Source organism: Heptranchias perlo, chromosome 12 (genome assembly GCF_035084215.1).
Source record: "Heptranchias perlo isolate sHepPer1 chromosome 12, sHepPer1.hap1, whole genome shotgun sequence".
Taxonomy (NCBI): Eukaryota; Metazoa; Chordata; class Chondrichthyes; order Hexanchiformes; family Hexanchidae; genus Heptranchias; species Heptranchias perlo.
Window position 1 is genome coordinate 70,897,779 of NC_090336.1, and position 18,982 is coordinate 70,916,760.

An 18,982-nucleotide genomic window follows, 5' to 3' on the forward strand; every position below is an offset into this window, starting at 1 on the left:
CAACCGTATCTTCTCATCCTGTCGTTTAGGTTTATAGCTGGGACTCTGCACTGCTATTGCAGAACCAGTTGCTAAGAAGCGTGCGGATGATCTCTCCCTTTTTGATTTGGGCAGATCAGGAGCTGCAGTCGTAAACCACATTTTACCACCTTGTTGTACGGTGCCCTGACACGCTATGTTTGTGTTCCACCTTTTTGATTGCTGAACTTCTTTCTTTCATCCAGTGTTCTTGCACAGTAACAACATCCACTTGCACAAGCAGTTAACGCTTGGGTCTGCCCATGTTTAGGGCCAGCGTCCAAGCTGTGGCCTTAAGCCCCACTCAGGACATGAACATATATTTTGGGGTGTCAGCCCAATGCAGTACTGAGGGAGTGCTGCACCATTGTAGATATTAAACAAAAGTCATGTTTTTTTTTAATTCATGGGATGTGGGCGTTGCTGGCGAGGCCGGCATTTATTGCCCATCCCTAATTGCCCCTTGAGAAGGTGGTGGTGAGCCGCCTTCTTGAACCGCTGCAGTCCGTGTGGTGAAGGTTCTCCCACAGTGCTGTTAGGAAGGGAGTTCCAGGATTTTGATCCAGCGACGATGAAGGAACGGCGATATGTTTCCAAGTCGGGATGGTGTGTGACTTGGAGGGGAACGTGCAGGTGGTGTTGTTCCCATGTACCTGCTGCTCTTGTCCTTCTAGGTGGTAGAGGTCGCGGGTTTGGGAGGTTCTGTCGAAGAAGTCTTGGCGAGTTGCTGCAGTGCATCCTGTGGATGGTACACACTGCAGCCACTGTGCGCCGGTGGTGAAGGGAGTGAATGTTTAGGGTGGTGGATGGGGTGCCAATCAAGCGGGCTGCTTTGTCCTGGATGGTGTCGAGCTTCTTGAGTGTTGGAGCTGCACTCATCCAAGCAAGTGGAGAGTATTCCATCACACTCCTGACTTGTGCCTTGTAGGTGGTGGAAAGGCTTTGGGGAGTCAGGAGGTGAGTCACTCGCTGCAGAATACCCAGCCTCTGACTTGCTCTTGTAGCCACAGTAATTATATGGCTGGTCCAGTTAAGTTTCTGGTCAATGGTGACCCCCAGGATGTTGATGGTGGGGGATTCGGCGATGGTAATGCCGTTGAATGTCAAGGGGAGGTGGTTAGACTCTCTTGTTGGAGATGGTCATTGCCTGGCACTTGTCTGGTGCAAATGTTACTTGCCACTTATCAGCCCAAGCCTGGATGTTGTCCAGTTCTTGCTGCATGCGGGCTCGGACTGCTTCGTTATTTGAGGGGTTGCGAATGGAACTGAACACTGTGCAATCATCAGCGAACATCCCCATTTCTGACCTTATGATGGAGGGTTTTGACTTGAGTGGATGGCTCGGGCATTAAGGATCAATCCTGTGTGTGGATTAGTCACATATAGGTCATCCCAGAGCCAAATGACTTCTGTGCTGTGTTCTTGCACAGTATCAACATCCACTTTCACAAGCAGTTAACATTTGGGACTGTCTCTATCTAGGGCTAGCATCCAAGTTGTTAGTGGTCCAACTATCTGGATCACTTTTCTTATTTCTCTTTCCATTTTTTTTTGGTTCCCCATTTCAGTGTTTGTTTAAATTGTTCTTTCCATTTACTTTCTCAACTCCTGGAATCAAGGTGTTATCTTGGCTGAATCACAAGGTCATTGGTTCGAGCCCCATTCCAGAGCCTCAAGCACGTAGCCTAGGCTGACGCCTCAATGCAGTTCTGAGGGAGTGCTGCACTGTCGGAGGTGCCGTCTTTCAGAAGAGACATTAAACCGAGGCCCCGTCTGCCCCCTCAGGTGGACCTAAAAGATCCCATGGTGCTATTTTGAAGAAGAGCAGGGGAGTTCCCCCTCTGGTGCCCTGGCCAATATTTATCCCTCAACCAACATCACTGAAACTGGTCATTATCTCATTGCTGTTTGTGGGACCTTGCTGTGCGCAAATTGGCTGCCGGGTTTCCTACATTACAACAGTGACTGAACTTCAGTACTTCATTGGATGTAAAGCACTTTGGGATGTCCTGAGGCCATGAAAGGTGCTGTATAAATGAGAGTTCTTTCTTTAATGGTGTGGACGGCCTTCTGTGATTGAAAAAAACAATGGAAAGTCAGGCAAACACTCCTTAAAAGAAAGATGTTCGCTGACTTGTGCTCTATCTTCAGTGTGATGTATCTCCATTTCTGGACAGTTTCACTGAGCAACAGTGAATTGTACAGTGTTTGGGTCTGTGCAACGTTGCCCGGTATTGCGTTTTGTCAGTTAAAAAATGTGACTCAATTTAATGAATGCATTACGCTTTGAAGGGCTGTCTTCCTGCTGGTTCAGTGTTAAAATAGCACACTGGTCTAGTATGGTGTATAATGTAGACTGTTGTTAATTTAAAGTCCTAATACAACATTCTTTGAAGCTAAGCCGATCCCAGGAGAGGTTGTGATTAATAGGACATAAATGTCTCACTTTGGAATTTGCACAGATCCCATTTGCAAGTCGAAGCCAGTCTAAGTTGAGTAATGGATCCTTGAGACAAGACTGCATCTTCGGTTTGAAACGATTGCAAATCAGACCAAAGATGCTTGCAAGTTGCTTTAAAGCAAGCCATGCCTCTGGCTGCTCTCTGTTAAGTCACGAAATGGACAAATTCAATCAAAATGCCTTTATCGTGACATTGTTGAGACAAAATGACATTTAATTAGCTGCTGCATTTTGAGTACTTGCCTAATATATCATCCTTGAGGCTTGGAGGCAAAGTATCTTTTTCTTTGATATGCTCAGAGAAATGTTTCCTATTAACGTGTGGTGTGACTTTGTACAAAAGGTAAGCTTAAAAGAAGTAAAACTTTGCCTAGGGTGGTTGGAGTTATATGTGGACATATCAAAACAGCAGAATGATTTATCTGCGGCAAGGACTTAAGAAATAGGAGCAGGAGTAGGCCATACGGCCCCTCGAGCCTGCTCCACCATTCAATCAAATCGTGGCTGATCTTCAACCTCAACTCCATTTTATCCTGCCCGATCCCTTGATTCCCCCAGAGTCCAAAAATCTATCTCTCTCAGCCTTGAATATACTCAACGAGTCAGCATCCTCAGCCCTCTGGGGCAGAGAATTCCAAAGATTTGCCACCCTCTTGAGTGAAGAAATTCCTCCTCATCTCAGTCTTAAACGGCCGACCCCAGTATAGAATTTTGTAGCACAGAAGGTGGTCGTTCGGGCCGTCGTGCCTCGGCAAGCTCTCTGAGCTATCCACTTAGCCCCATTTCCCCTTCCCTTTCCCCATACCCTTGTTAAAATTGATTTTTAAAATTATTAATCCAATCCCTTTTATTAAAAAAAACACATTATGGATTCTGCTTGAAACGCAGTTTCTGATGGAGCATTTCATGTCCTTTTTAAAAAAAAAAATTCTCTTAACCTATTCCTTGGTTCTTTCGGTGACCATCTTAAATTTATGTCTTCTAGTTTTTGACTCACCGACCAGTGGAAATAGTTTTTTTTTCCTGATTTACTTTTTCAAAGCCCCTCATGATTTTTGAACCCCTGTTAAATCTCCCCTTATCCTTACGTTGGAAAATTGGTAGTAAGTTATAGGATAATTTTATACTTTGTGTATATATAAACAAATATATTTTACACTGGTTCCCTACAGTGTTTATAAAATAGTTACAATTCATTGGATTCATTTCAGACATTTGGCTTCCATTTACACTTGCATATGTTTTATTCCAATGCAAGTACCGCTTTAAAATTTATTCCAAATATTTTTTTAGTTGTAGTTTACAACATAATGTAAAATTGAATCCGTTCTTGGTAGAGAATTTCTGCAGTTTTGAAAGTTATTGTAAAGTTTCAGTGCATCAGGTTTAAAAACTCTTATTAGCGCGCACCTGTACCAAGAATCAAAAGTTGCAACTTTAGTGGAAGTGCACGAGGAATGGAATAAACGCGGTCATTGAAGGATTTTTTGTTTTCAGGATGAGTGACTGGTTTGTTTTTGTTTTTGTTTTTGCAGTGCTCCTTCACGCGTAGTCAAGCTTGGTACGGCGCGCATTAACAAAATGAGCCTACACGCAGCCGCCGGGTACGAGCGGTCGCGCGATCGGCGCAGGTCAAGCGATCGCTCTCGCGACTCGTCGCACGAAAGGACAGAAGGGCAGCTCACTCCGTGCATTAGGAACGTTATGTCGCCAACTAGGCAGCATCACAGTGGTGAGTTGGATTTCCCTCTCTATTCTGCTTTTGGCATTGTGGACGCTTCTTAGCCCAGCTGTGTAATTTCCCTGGAAAGGACAGCGACGCGAAATGCATTGAGGTCGAGGGACCCTTTTTAAGGGTTTTTGAGAATTCTTCTCCTGACTTTGCCCTGCGGTAACTGGCAGCCCCATTTGAGGAGATCCCAGGCTTGGCTGATAGGAGGAATGATGTGTTGCACAGAGCTGCTCTTCTGAAGTTGGAGGAGGAAGGTGTATTGTTTCTGTTAAGAAAAAAGGTATCTTTACTCTGCACCCAGCCCACGCAATACCTGACCAGGGAGTGCTCAATGTGGGAAAATGTATGATCATCACCTTGATGTGCATCAAAATCCATCAGTTCAAAGCAAAAAAAGGTTTGTGCCCCGAGGGAAATGTGTAGCAAAGCACCTGCCTGATGCTGACTGACAGTTGCTGCTTTCGAGTGTAGACTGTGCTAATGTCCACTGTTTAATATCTTATTACATGGATAAAGTTTCTCCTGATCTGTTGGAGAGCCGTGTAATCCGCAGAGTGATGAGATATGAGTTAGCGCCCACAATTCTCCACGCACTAAGTTTCTTGCTTTTGGATGGGGGTTTTAGGCAGAGAGGTGCAGAGCTGAAGCTGGCTGCTTGTCCTCTGAAAGAACAAAGTGGCTTGGAGTTAGTACAGATATTGTGGCTATTCTTGGTTCCTATGGTCTGTCACCGAAAAAATATATGTAATTGTGATTCACAAAGATGGTGCTGTAACTAAAGTATGAAAAGAATAATTCAAATTTTAGTAGTCATTAAATTCAAATGGTTTATGGAAGTGTATAATCAAAGATGGAAACCCTAAACTTGGAATATTATGATACTAACATTTGTAATTTGTTGGCTATATGCAAAAGTATAGTGTAATGTATACATTGTGGAATTGTTGGCAAATGTTAATGTTTGGGTAGTAAATACAGGAGCAAAAGTTCATAAACAATGTATGAGCTTAGAAGTGCACCTTTAATGGAACATTTTGCAAGGCCAAACCACAAACTGCTGCATTCAGTTAATCAAAAGCAGTGCAGCCCTCCAGCTTAAAGACTGATGCACTGAAGATTTAAAAATATATATATACATGAATTGATAGAGCTTTGGTGGACATGGTGTGGCTAAAGTTGTGGATTTAAGTCCCGCTCCAGCACATAAGCTGGGCTAACACTCCAGTGCAGTACGGAGGGAGTGCTACATTATTGGAGGTGCCGTCCTCTGGATGAGATGTTAAACTGAGGCCTTGCCTGTATCTTCGGTTGGATAGAAAAAGATCCTATTGCACTGTTTTGAAGAATGGAGTTCTCCTGGTGTCCTGGCCAACATTCATCCCCTCAACCAGCACCAACAAATACCAGATTAGCTGGGCATTTATTTCATTTGCTCTTGGTGGGGTCTTGCCGTGCAGAAATGAGCTGTTATGTGCAGCTACGTAACAGTGACTGCACTTCACAAATTAATTCATTCCCTGTGAAGCACTTGGGGATATCCTGAGAGATGTGATAAGGTGCTACATAAATGCTAATTTGTTCTTTAGCGCTGTCCTAAATGGCAATAACTGTCATTCTAAAGTTTCTTTGGGGGAAGTGGTATCATCAAAAGCAAAGAAATAGTCCGTCCACTTGGTAACCATGCCCATCTTAGCTCACTGATACCACTCTTGCCTCTGAGTCAGAAGGTCATGAGTTCAAGCCTCACTCTAGAGACTTAAACACAAAATCTAAGCTGACACTTCAGTACAGTACTGAGGGAGCGCTGCACTGTCGGCGGTGCCATCTTTCAGATTTGACAAAGAGCAGTGAAGTTCTCCCAGTATCCCTCAACCAACATCAATAAAACAGATTACCTGGTCTTTTTGCCCTTTGTCGGATCATGATGTGCACAAATTGGCTGCCATGTTTGCCCATAAAACAAGAGACTGCACTTCAAAAGTACTTTGTTGGTTGTGAAGCTCTTTGAGACGTCCTGAGGACAAGAAGGGGCATTTTATAAATGCAGGCTCCTTCTTAACGTACTTTATAATGTCACTGCTGCTGCTTTGTTTTGCAATAAACTTTCAAAAATAGGGTTTTCCAAAGAAGCATTGGGGCAGTTTAACAAAGGCACTTAATGGCTTAAGTGCATGCATTAATGGCAAAGGAGGCTTTGTGATGCACATGCAGTCAGCAGCACCACTCAAACATAAATATCTCCACATGATAGAAGGCTGTTGAAGACACTGAGCTAATCTATAGCCCATGTGGATACTAGCGCTCTCTCGCTCATCTCACCTCCCCCCGCCCCACAAACATTGCAGAGAGGACGTTCAAGTATTTTCTGTGTCTCCCCACACCACTGAGATTTACTCTCGGGCTTCTGACTGCAGCTTTATTAGCAAGAGTAAACTCTGTCCTCCCCCCACCCCAAAAAAAACCTGATGAGGCTAGGTCATTTGAAAATTTCAAAACTGAGATCGATAAATTTTTGTTGGGTAAGGCTATCAAGGGAATGGGGACAAAGGCGGGTAAATGGAGTTGATGTACAGATCAGCCATGATCTAATTGAATGGTGGAACAGGCTCGAGGGGCTGAACGGCCTACTCCTGCTCCTATAACTAGCCCTTAGATTCTCTCTTTTTGAGGGGCTCGCTGGGGAATCTTGGACATCTATGTTCAGGTCGGCTACATAGTGCACTATATGTGATGTGCACTTAAAAGAAATGGTTGCATAACGTGCTCTGATTAGTCTGAAAATGGATCAGATGAATTTGTGTTAATTCTGGGACACTGAAATTTCTCGCTCTCTCTCGCGCGCGCTCTTCCCCCGCCCCGTATGTACATTTATGTATGCTCCACGGTAATGCTTAAAGACCAGGAAACAACAGTCTAACTGGGAAAAGCTGTGGGGTCCACAATGTTTGCCATTTAGCAGAAGTGAAAACAATAAATGGCTCCTGGCTTTTTATTAGGAGAGGAAAACCACACACCATGAGTGGAATTCTATTTTACCCACAACACTTGCAAAAAGATGTTATAAAGCCCAACCAAAGCTTTGTTGCTTTCATTCCCTTTTGAGAACATAAATCTCATTTGTAATTTCCTGTTTCACCTGGAGCTAGCTAGCTGACTGACACCGAGCCTCAATCATTTGATGCTCAATAGTTTGGTGGTTGCATTGTTCATGGTAAGTGGTAATTATGTAATGTACTTCCTAGATTTATCAGAAGACATCCTTAAATATTTGGTTTCTGATTACTAATTACTGATTACTAATTACCTCTGAGCTTGTGGAGTTGTAAAACCGATAAAAATGTTTGTAATTGTAATTTACAGAAGCAGCATTAGGGATTAGCCTTTGGAAAGTGGAGGCATATACACAAGATGCAGTAGAAATGGAGCCAAGAGTATAGGCTTTATTGGTGAAAGATGATGTAACCTTTGTGCAAGAGAGACATGCAGTTAAGATAGACCTTAGTCATGAGAACATTGAACAATTGACAACCGGTGACCACTGCCAACTCAAGGTGAAAGAGTAAATTACTAGTTGCTTAGACATTTAAGAGGTTTATGTTCTTAATTAATTTATATGATCCTAATATTTTAGTCTGTATTGTTGGCCCACCTCTCTTCTGGTTCTGAGTTATAAGATAGCATGTTTTGGATTGAATGTGTTGGAGCATGCAAGTATATAATTTAATTTAATATAATTTAATAAAATGAAATACCCACTGACCTTTTAAGTATAGTATTTCTAATTTATTTTCTCAGTGAAATTATCTTGATGTACTGTGGAGATATTACTGTGAAATTCCATCAGCAAAGTATAGGAGAGCTGTGCTAGGTGGTTTGTTGCATTGTTAGATGTCAGCAATGCAGTTATATGCACCAGTCTCTCTTCATTTCATCAAAACTGATTTGGACTGAAAAGCTGGAAATGTAGTTCCACAGGGCAGTCAAATATTCCCATACAGCCTAAACAGAGATGCCCTACTTTCTCTCGAGAATTGGTTGAATTGTACGTGGAATTGGAGGGGGGGGGGCTGTTGGTGTTTTCAAATACTGGTGGATTATTCTTACTTTGCTGTGACGTTTTCGTCCGTAGACCGAGAAAAGGATCACACCTCCACATCGCGGCCCAGCAGCCCTCGTCTTCAAAAGATTTCCCCTAATGGCTCCAGCAGCCTTGGCAACCTCAGCCGAAATTGTAGCCAGTCGAGTGCCGATGCAACCTGCAAGTCAGCAGGAGAGATGGTTTTCGTGTACGAGAACGCAAAGGACGGGACGCGAAACGTCCGCACCTCAGAGCGAGTTACGCTCATTGTCGACAACACCAGATTTGTCGTGGATCCTTCCATTTTCACTGCTCAGCCGAACACAATGCTCGGCAGGTAAGCCGTGTCCATGTTTATTCCCTGCACAGCCTGTTCCATTGTCGCAACGAACTGAAGGCTCAGGTTTCTTCATGTGCTTTAAAGGAGTGATGCGGCCGTAAACCATGGTAATCCGGCCCTCGATGCCCAGGCAGCTGCCTCCTATTTGCACCTTGTATTTCTTCTTTGTTGGTTTGCCCAGTTTTGCATTTTGAGGGTGTGGCATTATGCATAGGGCTATTTTTTGCCTCATTGGTGGATAAATCCTAAATAAGAATACTAAGATCTGTTAGGAACAGAGACCTGATGTCTCGGATCATTCTGAAGAACACAAAGGAACTGTCTTCACCCCCACCCCTGCCTTTTCCTCCACTACCAACCTCCTCCTTAAACCTCACTCCCCTGCCTCCTCCGTTCCACCCCCTAACAGCAAGTGTGAGCAGCTCTTGGATTCATTTGTTACCAAGGTAGGGCCATCTGTTCAACTGCCTCTGCTACTTCCCCATGCCGAACAAGCCAAACTCCCCTCCGACCTAGTCCCGAACCCTTATCCCTTCCCGGTTCCTGTCTCATCTCCTCCCACGTTTGCTCTCAGCTCCTCTCATCCACGAGGAATCACCTTCTGCTCCGTTGGCCCCAGTCCCACTAAACTGCTGACCCACTCAATTTCCCTTCCAGGCCCCCATGCTAGCTGACGTTGTAACTGGTTCACTTTCCTCAGACACTGACCCCTGCTTTTCAGATTTGCAGTCATCGCCCCACCCCTTTTACCTTGCAAACTTACCTCCCCATCTCAAACCTCCTTTACTTCTCAAGTCCTTGAGCATGTTTTCACAGCTCCCTGTTTAAATGGCTCTAGTCGGATTTCTGCCCTCCTACAGCACCAGAATGGCATGAATGAAATTCTCTGTGACTGTGGTGCATTATGCCTCCTGAACCTGTTTTACAGCCTTTGACACATTGACCACACCATCCTCCTTCAACTTCTCTCTTCCATTATCCAACTTGATAAGTGCTTTTGAACTTTAGTCTACGTTAAAAGTGCTATATAAATGCATGTTGTTGTTGTTGTCGCGACTGCCCTTGCTTGGTTCCACCTTTATCCTATCGTAACTAAAGCATCTCTACCAATGGCTTTTCTTCCCACCCCTACACCACCATTTCGGGAGTTCCCCCAAAGATCCATCCTAGGCCCTCTCCTCTCGTCTTCATGCTGCCCCTTGGCGACACCATCCGCAGACATGGGGTCAACTTCTGCATGTATGCTGATGGCACCCAGCTCTGCCATTCTACCAACTCTTTTGACCCCCCTCCATTAGCTCTATTGTCAGGCTGCTTCTTCATGCCTAGTGTTGGATGGATCCACGATTTCCTCCATGTAAACACGCAAACCAAAGGCATGGTCTTCGGTTGCTGCCACAAACTCAGTGCCCTCACCACTGACTCCACCCACCCTCCCCAGCCGCTGTCGCAGGCTGAATGTGATTGTTCTCATCTTCAGCATCCTATCTGACCCCGAGCAGAGCTTCAGAATCCGTATCCTCTCCATCCGTATCATCACCCGCTCCCATCCTGACATCGGTTCTTCTGCCACGATACCCTCATCCATGCCTTTGTCTTCTCCAGAACCAACTGTTCCAATGCCCTCCAGGCCAGCTTTACGATCTCCACTCTGTGAACTTCAGCTCATCCAAAACCCTGCTCCCCCCCGTATGGTATCCTTCAAGTCCAGCTCACCCATTACCTCTGTCCTCGATAACTTACTTTGGCTCTCTGTCCTCCAACATCTCATTTATTTTTTTATCGTGTTTAAATCCCGATGCGGCCTCACTCCTTATCTCTGTAATCTCCACCAATGCTGCACTCTTTCTCCACACCCCTCCCCACCAAAACCCTGAGCACTCTGTTCTACTTACTCTGGCCTCATGCATTTCCCCAGCTGCGCCTTCAGCTGCCTAAGTCCTGCTTTCTGCAATTCCCTCCCTAAAACCCCTCTGCCACTGCGCCTCCCTCTCTTCCTATAAGACCCTCCTTTAAACCCTTGGGATGCTTTTCTGTGTTAAAGACGCAATATAAGTTGTTATGGGATTTTAAAAAAAAATCGTTCCTTACTAAAATTGAAAAGAATATTTTTGTTGGAATTGCACCACAATAAAATTGAAAGATGTTCAGATGCTTGAAGGTTATTCTGCCAAAGGACAATGTAAAAATAGTCCCATTTTTTTTTTAAACAGCACTATTCTACAGTATGTCGAAGTTGGTGAGAAGCATTGTTAAATACTTTTAGAAGGGGTGTTTGAAATTAGAACCTATTTTTCTAACTCGCTGCTCAACGTTGACTTTTCAAAAACAAAGCTGTGCTCCCCATATGTTTTACCTTCCCCACCCGCACACCCTCATCCGTCCGACCCCGGGAGTTGTTCAAGGTTGAGCGAGTGGAACGCCCTTCAAATTCAGTTCCGCTGCTTAATTAGCTCCCTGGGCATTTGCGTTGAACGTGTGTGATCGGAGCTTCGGAGTCGACACCGGCCAGGCGTTGCACCGTCCAAACTTGAAATGCTTTCTCCCATCGAGCTGAGCGAAGCGGCCAATACAAATCTGCGAATATGTCGCTAACCGCACTGTTATGTGTTCCCGTAGGATGTTTGGGTCAGGTAGAGAGCACAATTTCACACGCCCGAATGAAAAGGGAGAGTACGAGGTGGCAGAAGGGATCAGTTCCACAGTGTTTCGAGCTATTTTGGTAAGTCTATAGCGTTAGTATAAAAAAAAAACTGCCAGTAAAAATCATGTAAGGGAACTAACTCCCGAGGTTGGCCTGCTGCTATCTTGGTGAATAATTTGAAGAAAAATAAACGGTATACTGTTATGTGGATGGGTTGTTATCACTTGAAGATGTGCTTTTAAAGTACCAGGAACAAATAGTTGATTACCTGCACCATTTGTAGCTCTTTTTTGTATATGAATGAATAAAATCTGAGCTTCTGCCCGACTGTTGAGCAATTGTTAACATGCTTTAGGGGCTGACTCATTTTAAGAACAAATTTAAAATAGTTCGCTGCCAGCAGAAGAGAAATACACTTAGCGAAAACCGACTCAGAGTTTACTTCTGAGCCACCTATTAGCATCTACACACTGCATCCTTGCATCATTGTCTTTTCGTCCTACGTTCAAGAGTATTTTAATAAATCAACAGAAGCTCCGAGGGGTTTGTGCCGCAAGGTTGAGTTTATAACGTTGAATAATGCAGTGCTCCATCTGTTCGATCTAGTGTGTTGGATGTAGATTTTCACCCTGTTGCTGGGGAGTGAGCCAATTAGCCACTGGCTTTGTTAATCTGCTTAGCCCCCTCTCAGAATCTATTCCTATTTTTTGCAATGTTGAAAGATATTTGGGGGTGGGGGCAGAAGCTGGATCTGTTTCCAAGAGGGGAGGGGACAAAAGTAAGTTTAAATTGCTGCACGAGATAAGATTTTTTTTTTCTTCACTTTACTCGCTTTGCCAAGTGTTTTTTTTGTTTCTAATTGGAATTAGCACAGTGTTAGAAATACACTGTGCCTGACAGTATGTCCTTGGTTCAGATAAATGCTGACTCACTTGCTGAAAGTATCCATTGTTTTCTGTTAAACCTTCTAAAAACATGCACTGCTGTGTAGCGAGCATTTTTTTTCTACTGGTAGGGAATTTCATTCCTTTTTTTTAAAATCATGTTTCAAGTGCGAATATTTGCCAGCAGATGTTACTTTGAAAGTAGGTTTCAAATATATAAGTGGGACGTCACGCTGGAGCACCAGTGGGCTCCGTCGCTGGGTGTTACTAGTTCGTGTTCTGTCCCCCCTACCTGGTCGAGGTCCTGATCGGGCCCTACTGCTGGTGGCAGTTGCAGAGCACGGCCCAGGTACCACCTCCTCCCCCCCTCCCTCAGGCAAGGAATCTGGAGGAGTCGATCTGGACTGTGCTAACACTTCTCCAGCGGCCACGTCAAGAAGGCCAAGGCCCAGAGGCCTACCACCTCGGCTGTGGTATGTTGTTTAATGTGTAAAGAGGGGAGGGGGTATGGGGAGAAAATAGTAGCATAACTCTGTAGCATTCCGAAACAGCACCAAGTAATTGTTTGACCAGTAAAATACATACTCGCTTTCTTTTTTACATTGAAATTGCATAGAATGTACAGCACAGAAACAGGCCATTCAGCCCGACTGGCGTGTGCTGGCGTTTATAAGAACATAAGAAATAGGAGCCAGGAGTAGGCCACTCGGCCCCTCGAGCCTGCTCCGCCATTCAATAAGATCATGGCTGATCTGATCCTAAATTCATGTCCAATTTCCTGCCCGCTCCCCGTAACCCCTAATTCCCTTTACTTCTAGGAAACTGTCTATTTCTGTTTTAAATTTATTGAAATGCTCCACACGAGCCTCCTCCCACCCCTCTGCATCTAACCCTCATCAGCATATCCTTCTATTCCTTTCTGTCTCGTGTGTTTATCCAGCTTCCCCTTAAATGCATTCTTTTCTTGTTGATGCACTGCAATTAATGAATAAAGCTGTCTTCCTGGTAGTCTTTTAGTTTCCAACCTCATGAAGTCTCCGCTAATCGTTGCAGCTCCTCCAAATTGTCATCAATACTCTTTTTAAAAAAAAAAATCAAACGTTACATTAATCGGCAAAGGTTGTAGGGCAAATATTTTGTCTGCTTTAGATTGAATGAACAGGCACGGGTTAGTTTGGGTATGACGGTGAAATGGTTGCTGGTCCAGTACCGTAACCAGGAGGGCATGAGTTCAAATCCTACCATGGCAAATTGTGAACCTGAATTCCAGAAATTCCAGAAACCAGAGAAAAAAAATGACCCGTTAAAAACCCAACTGGTTCACTTGAGGAAAGAGAACCTGCAACCGTACTCTTCATTTGACTCCTGTCCCACTCCTACATGGTCGACTCTTATGTTTCCCCCCCCCCCCCCCCCCCCCGGGGGGTGGGCGATAAATATAGCCTTGCCAGTCTCGTCCACAACCCAAGATCACTAAAAATATAGGAGTGTAGCTATTTAAAAAATGGAGCATGTACCCCAAGGATTCAAATCGAATCATTTTACGTAGAAACCAGGTTGACATAAGGTTTAATTTTTGTTTTACATTAATAATAATCATACATCAGAGTCATAAGGTATGAATTTAACAAATAAAATGTTTAATTGTAATTTTCAGGAACAGCACCTACTCCTATAATTGTGTTGTTTTGGTTCTTGGCTCAATTATAAAGAAATTAATATCAGTGGAGACTTTCAATAAACTTTCAGTTCAGTTTTTGTCATTTCACTGTTATTAATCACCTTCCAGCTTAATATTTTTGTGCCGCATAATATCTCGTCAGAATTTAGGATATTAGTTAACAGCGTAAACCAGTGCCCCAGCAGGTAGGGTGTTCCCTGGCAAATGATGGGAAGCTTACCAAACCTCTGAGGTTTTTGCAGGTCAAACTTGAACAATAATCCTATGCACACTGTGAAGTACCGAAGACTTGGCTCTTGCCAGCCAGCACTGAAGCACTCTATCCTTGGATAAATAGGCGTGTCCCAAAAGGGAGAGTGATACTGCAGAGAATGAAAGGAAGACAGACTTGCATTTATACAATGCCTTTCACAACCTCGATGTCCCAAAGCAGTTTACAACCAAAGAAGTACTTCTGAAGTGTAGTCACTGTTGTAATGTGGGAAACGTGGCAGCCAATTTGTGCACAGCAAGGTCCCACAAACAGCAATGTGGTGAATGACCAGGTAATCTGTTTAAGTGGTGTTGGTTGAGGGGATTAAATACTGGCCAGGATCCCAGGGAGAACTCCCCTGCTCTTCTTTCAGTTATACCGTAGGATCTTTCACATCCACCTGAAAGGGCAGGCGGGAATCAGTTTAACACCTCATCTGTAAGACGACAGCTCCGACAGTGCAGCACTCCGTCAACGCTGAATGTCGGCCTGGATTATATGCTCAAGTTCCTGGGGTGGGATTTGAACCCTCGACTTTCTTGACTCAGAGGCAAAGAGTGCTACCAACTGAGCCACAGCTGAGTGGAGTGGGATTCCTTGGTGAAGTGCCTTGGGATGCTTTTACTACGTTAAAGGTGCTCTATAAATGCCAGAAGTTTGTTGTTGAAGGTGGTCTTGTGCCAGAGGCAGGTCAGACCCTCACTCTAGGTTTACGCCATAGCTTTCCTGCGTCATTATGAAACAAAACCGCTGTTCTCCGACGCTACAGTAATAGCGTAAATATCGCCTTAATCACTTCGACAGGACATAGTGGCTGACCAAAAGGATTTATTACATTTCACATTGCACTAAGATGCGACTTCTTGGTGGCTAACGGTTTCTTTTTTTTCTACGTTCAAGGCGCTGTATCGGTACAAGTTGGAGATGGTGTTGTATACGGACAGTCATCGTTTAACATGCACTCGGTGTTCCTAAACACCGGTATTTGTGCAAGGCCGCGCGTGTTGCATAAACAAATACAGAGAAAATTGCACACGTGGACTTGAGTGCACATTAAAACAGGCTGGAAAATTGAAATGAAGTTACCGAATTAACTGTTGTAAATTAATACTCATGGGGTGTTTTCTCCCTTCCTCCTCGGTAGGCTTGTTCAGTCACTTTATTCGCACTGTGCAGTCATATTACGTCACCAGGATTCCTTTATTTCTTAATTTGAGCACAGTATTTGTGCCCACCTTTTCCAAAGTCGATGACAAATTTCGATTGAATATCCAGGACGTCACAGTGTTTAATCTGCTGCTCCACGTGCTCGGGGCCATTCCACCCCTCGAACCTGTCCTGCCATTCAGTACAGATCAGCCATGATCTAATTGTAAGGCTGTGCAGTGAGGCTACTCACTGTTGTAATGCTGCGTGAAATCTCCCTATTGCGTGGAATTTTTCAGCTGCTCTCCTCTTCTGCATCAGTCGTAGAAACTTGAAGCACAGACGGAGGCCATTCGACCCATCGTGCCTGTGCTGGCTCTTTGAAAGAGCTGTCTGATTAATCCCACTTCCCTTGCTCTTTCCCCATAGCCCTGTAATTTTTTTTCCCCTTCAAGTATTTATCCAATTCCCTTTTGAAAGTTACTATTGAACCTGCTTTCACCACCCTTTCAGGCAGCGCGTTCCAGATCGTCATAACTTGCGAGTTGGAAGTCACCTATTTTAATTATTCAAAATCTCGCTTCTGCGTGCACTTCCTGTCAACTTTCAATTGTTGCCTTTATAACGGAATCAGCCGTGTAAAACTTATCGAGCTGTAATTGCACCCTCCTCCCTCTGCACCACCACCCACTGGCAGGAGGGTATAATTAGTGTGACACGTTTACATAGGCAGTTTCTGTAATAAATACGGCAATGGGAATGCAAAAGTAAGGATAGGGTTGCACGACTTTAAAATAGGGACTGCGCCCCGGTCCCGCTATCTCCACCCTCTAATCCTGCTTCACCTGAAAGCTACAATCGGTCTCTACTTTCTACATGCAATACTCCGGGTGATAAACCAGTTTTTCTTGAAGATGAATAGCTGGGACGAGCAGCTTTTGCAGTCTTTAGAAGCATACCTCTGGCATGCTTTGTTTTCTGTCTTTTTAACTACAGTTGCTAACAGTCGGACTTCTGTGTGGGTTCTTCGGTGTGCCTTTTCGTAGTCCCCATAGGTAACAAAACCTCTCTTGCCTTTGAGGTACTGTACTGATTCTCTTTTTCACTTTTTTTTTAAAAAACTCCTGGGTGTAAATCTGAATTTGTTTTCAGGATTACTACAAGACTGGTATAATCCGCTGTCCCGACGGGATCTCTATACCGGAGCTGAGAGAAGCTTGTGACTACCTCTGCATCTCCTTTGACTACAGTACCATCAAATGCAGAGATCTCAGTAAGTGTGCAGACTGCATCTTGGGAGAACTTCAGTATTTCCAATCGTATAAACCTCCAGTCATCACGAGGGGTCGGCGAAGATGTTTCATAACCATGGGAGCATTGTGCTATTTAATGTGGAATGTATCATATAATAGAATCTTGCATCACAGAGGGAGGCCCTTCAGCCCATCGTGCCTGTGCTGGCTCTTTAAGAGAGCTATACAGTTGGTCCCACTTCCCTGCTCTTTCCCCACGTACTGTTGGACTGAATTTTGAAAGTGTTAGGCTCCTTGGAAATTTCTCGTTTTTTTTTTCCCCCGTGATAGTGTTTGGATGCAAACTTTTGAAATAATTTATAGCGTGTTTTGTTTCTATCCAAGTCTAAGTGCTAAGTTACTCATCTTGGCGATCAATGCCCCTTTAATTTCCTCTCTGGTTCCCAGATGCCATCTGGCCCAGGGGTAAATATTGGTCTTGCGTTTCCCCCCCCCCACCCCCGAACTTACAAAGTATCTTTGCCACACTGACTTCAAGATCTGCTAGGACAGGGGTTTCCAAAACCCAGCCTGCAAACTCCTTTTATCCAGCTCCTGAATCTCCTGCCCAGTCTCATTCATGTTTGCATGCTCGTCCCAAAAGCCAACTTCAATATAAGAACATAAGAACATAAGAAATAGGAGCAGGAGTCGGCCAATCGGCCCCTCGAGCGTGCTCCGCCATTCAATAAGATCATGGCTGATCTGATCCTAACCTCAAATCTAAATTCATGTCCAATTTCCTGCCCGCTCCCCGTAACCCCGAATTCCCTTTACTTCTAGGAAACTGTCGATTTCTGTTTCAAATTTATTTAATGATGTAGCTTCCTGGGGCAGCAAATTCCACAGACCTACTACCCTCTGAGTGAAGAAGTTTCTCCTCATCTCACTTTTGAAAGAGCAGCCCCTTATTCTAAGATTATGCCCCCTAGTTCTAGTTTCACCCATCCTTGGGAACATCCTTACCACATCCACCCGATCGAGCCCCTTCACAATCTTATATGTTTCAACAAGATCGCCTCTCATTGAATATCTATTCGGGTGTCAGCTCTTTAAACCTCCTGGGCCAGGAGGACTTGAAAAGGCTGCTCCCTGATTGCTGGATTCAGAACGAATTAGAGAGCTGCCCCAATAAGGAATACCGGACCTCCAGACCCGAGAGGCTTGAAGAGCTGAGTCCTGGTTTTTGGGCTTTGGATTGAGGGGGGAGATGATGGTGGTAGGGGAGGAAGCGTTTTGTGTGTGCGGGCACATCTGTGTAATTATATGCCGCCAACTCACTGCGCCAAACAGCCCTGCTCAGAAGGCTGGTACCTTTTGAGGTTCCAATCATGCTGTGCCAGATGCAGCTGATATGAAAAGTGTTGGAGTGCCCTGCGAGCTGCCCCCTCTATCCCTGTGGGGCGGAGCAGGCTTCTGCTCTTCAGCGCTCGGAGAAAAGAGCAAAGACCAGTCAGTAACTGACTCTGACCGATTTTGCTTCTCGAGTTAAGAATCCGGATTTACCCGTTCAGTCCGCCTTTGCACCTTCGGTAGAACTCGGCGGTACCGTAACCGGCTTTCTTTCTTTATTTCTTTTAGGCGCGCTCATGCATGAACTCTCAAACGATGGTGCGCGCAAGCAGTTTGAAACTTACCTGGAGGAAATGATTCTTCCGCTGATGGTGGCCAGCGCCCAGAGCGGTGACAGAGAGTGCCACATTGTCGTGTTAACAGACGACGATGTGGTCGACTGGGATGAGGAGTATCCACCACAGATGGGAGAGGAATATTCACAAAGTAAGTCGTCATTTTGATGCTGTATAATTCCAGGACATTAATTTTGGAGTTTTATATATCGCTATAATTTTTAATGTTTATTTTATCTTTGAAAGCATACTTTAGAGCACAATTTTTTTTTAAAAAATGCGCCGTTTGCATTTCTCCAGATAGAATCATAGAAGTTTACAACATGGAAACAGGTCCTTCGGCCCAACATGTCCATGTCGCCCAGTTTATACCACTAAGCTAGTCCCAATTGCCTGCACTTGGCCCAGACCCCTCTATACCCATCTTACCCATGTAACTGTCCAAATGCTTTTTAAAACACAAAATTGTACCCGCCTCTACTACTTCCTCTGGCAGCTCGTTCCAGAAACTCACCACCCTTTGAGTGAAAAAATTGCCCCTCTGGACCCTTTTGTATCTCTCCCCTCTCACCTTAAATCTATGCCCCCTCGTTATAGATTCCCCTACCTTTGGGAAAAGATTTTGACTATCTACCTTATCTGTGCCCCTCATTATTTTATAGACTTCTATAAGATCACCCCTAAACCTCCTACTCTCCAGGGGAAAAAGTCTCAGTCTATCCAACCTCTCCCTATAAGTCAAACCATCAAGTCCCGGTAGCATCCTAGTAAATCTTTTCTGCACTCTTTCTAGTTTAATAATAACCTTTCTATAATAGGGTGACC

General features: G+C 44.4%; 1 protein-coding gene across 1 annotated transcript in view; it reads left to right on the plus strand.

Moving 5' to 3' along the window:
• LOC137328083 (BTB/POZ domain-containing protein 10) overlaps positions 1–18,982 on the plus strand; it is a 44,271-nt gene that overhangs the window by 16,205 nt on the left and 9,084 nt on the right. Inside the window, exons 2-6 of the mRNA XM_067994240.1 lie at positions 4,015–4,211; positions 8,341–8,626; positions 11,249–11,351; positions 16,390–16,510; positions 18,111–18,308. Coding sequence (XP_067850341.1) covers positions 4,015–4,211; positions 8,341–8,626; positions 11,249–11,351; positions 16,390–16,510; positions 18,111–18,308 — 905 coding nt within the window. The remainder of the gene's footprint in view (positions 1–4,014; positions 4,212–8,340; positions 8,627–11,248; positions 11,352–16,389; positions 16,511–18,110; positions 18,309–18,982) is intronic.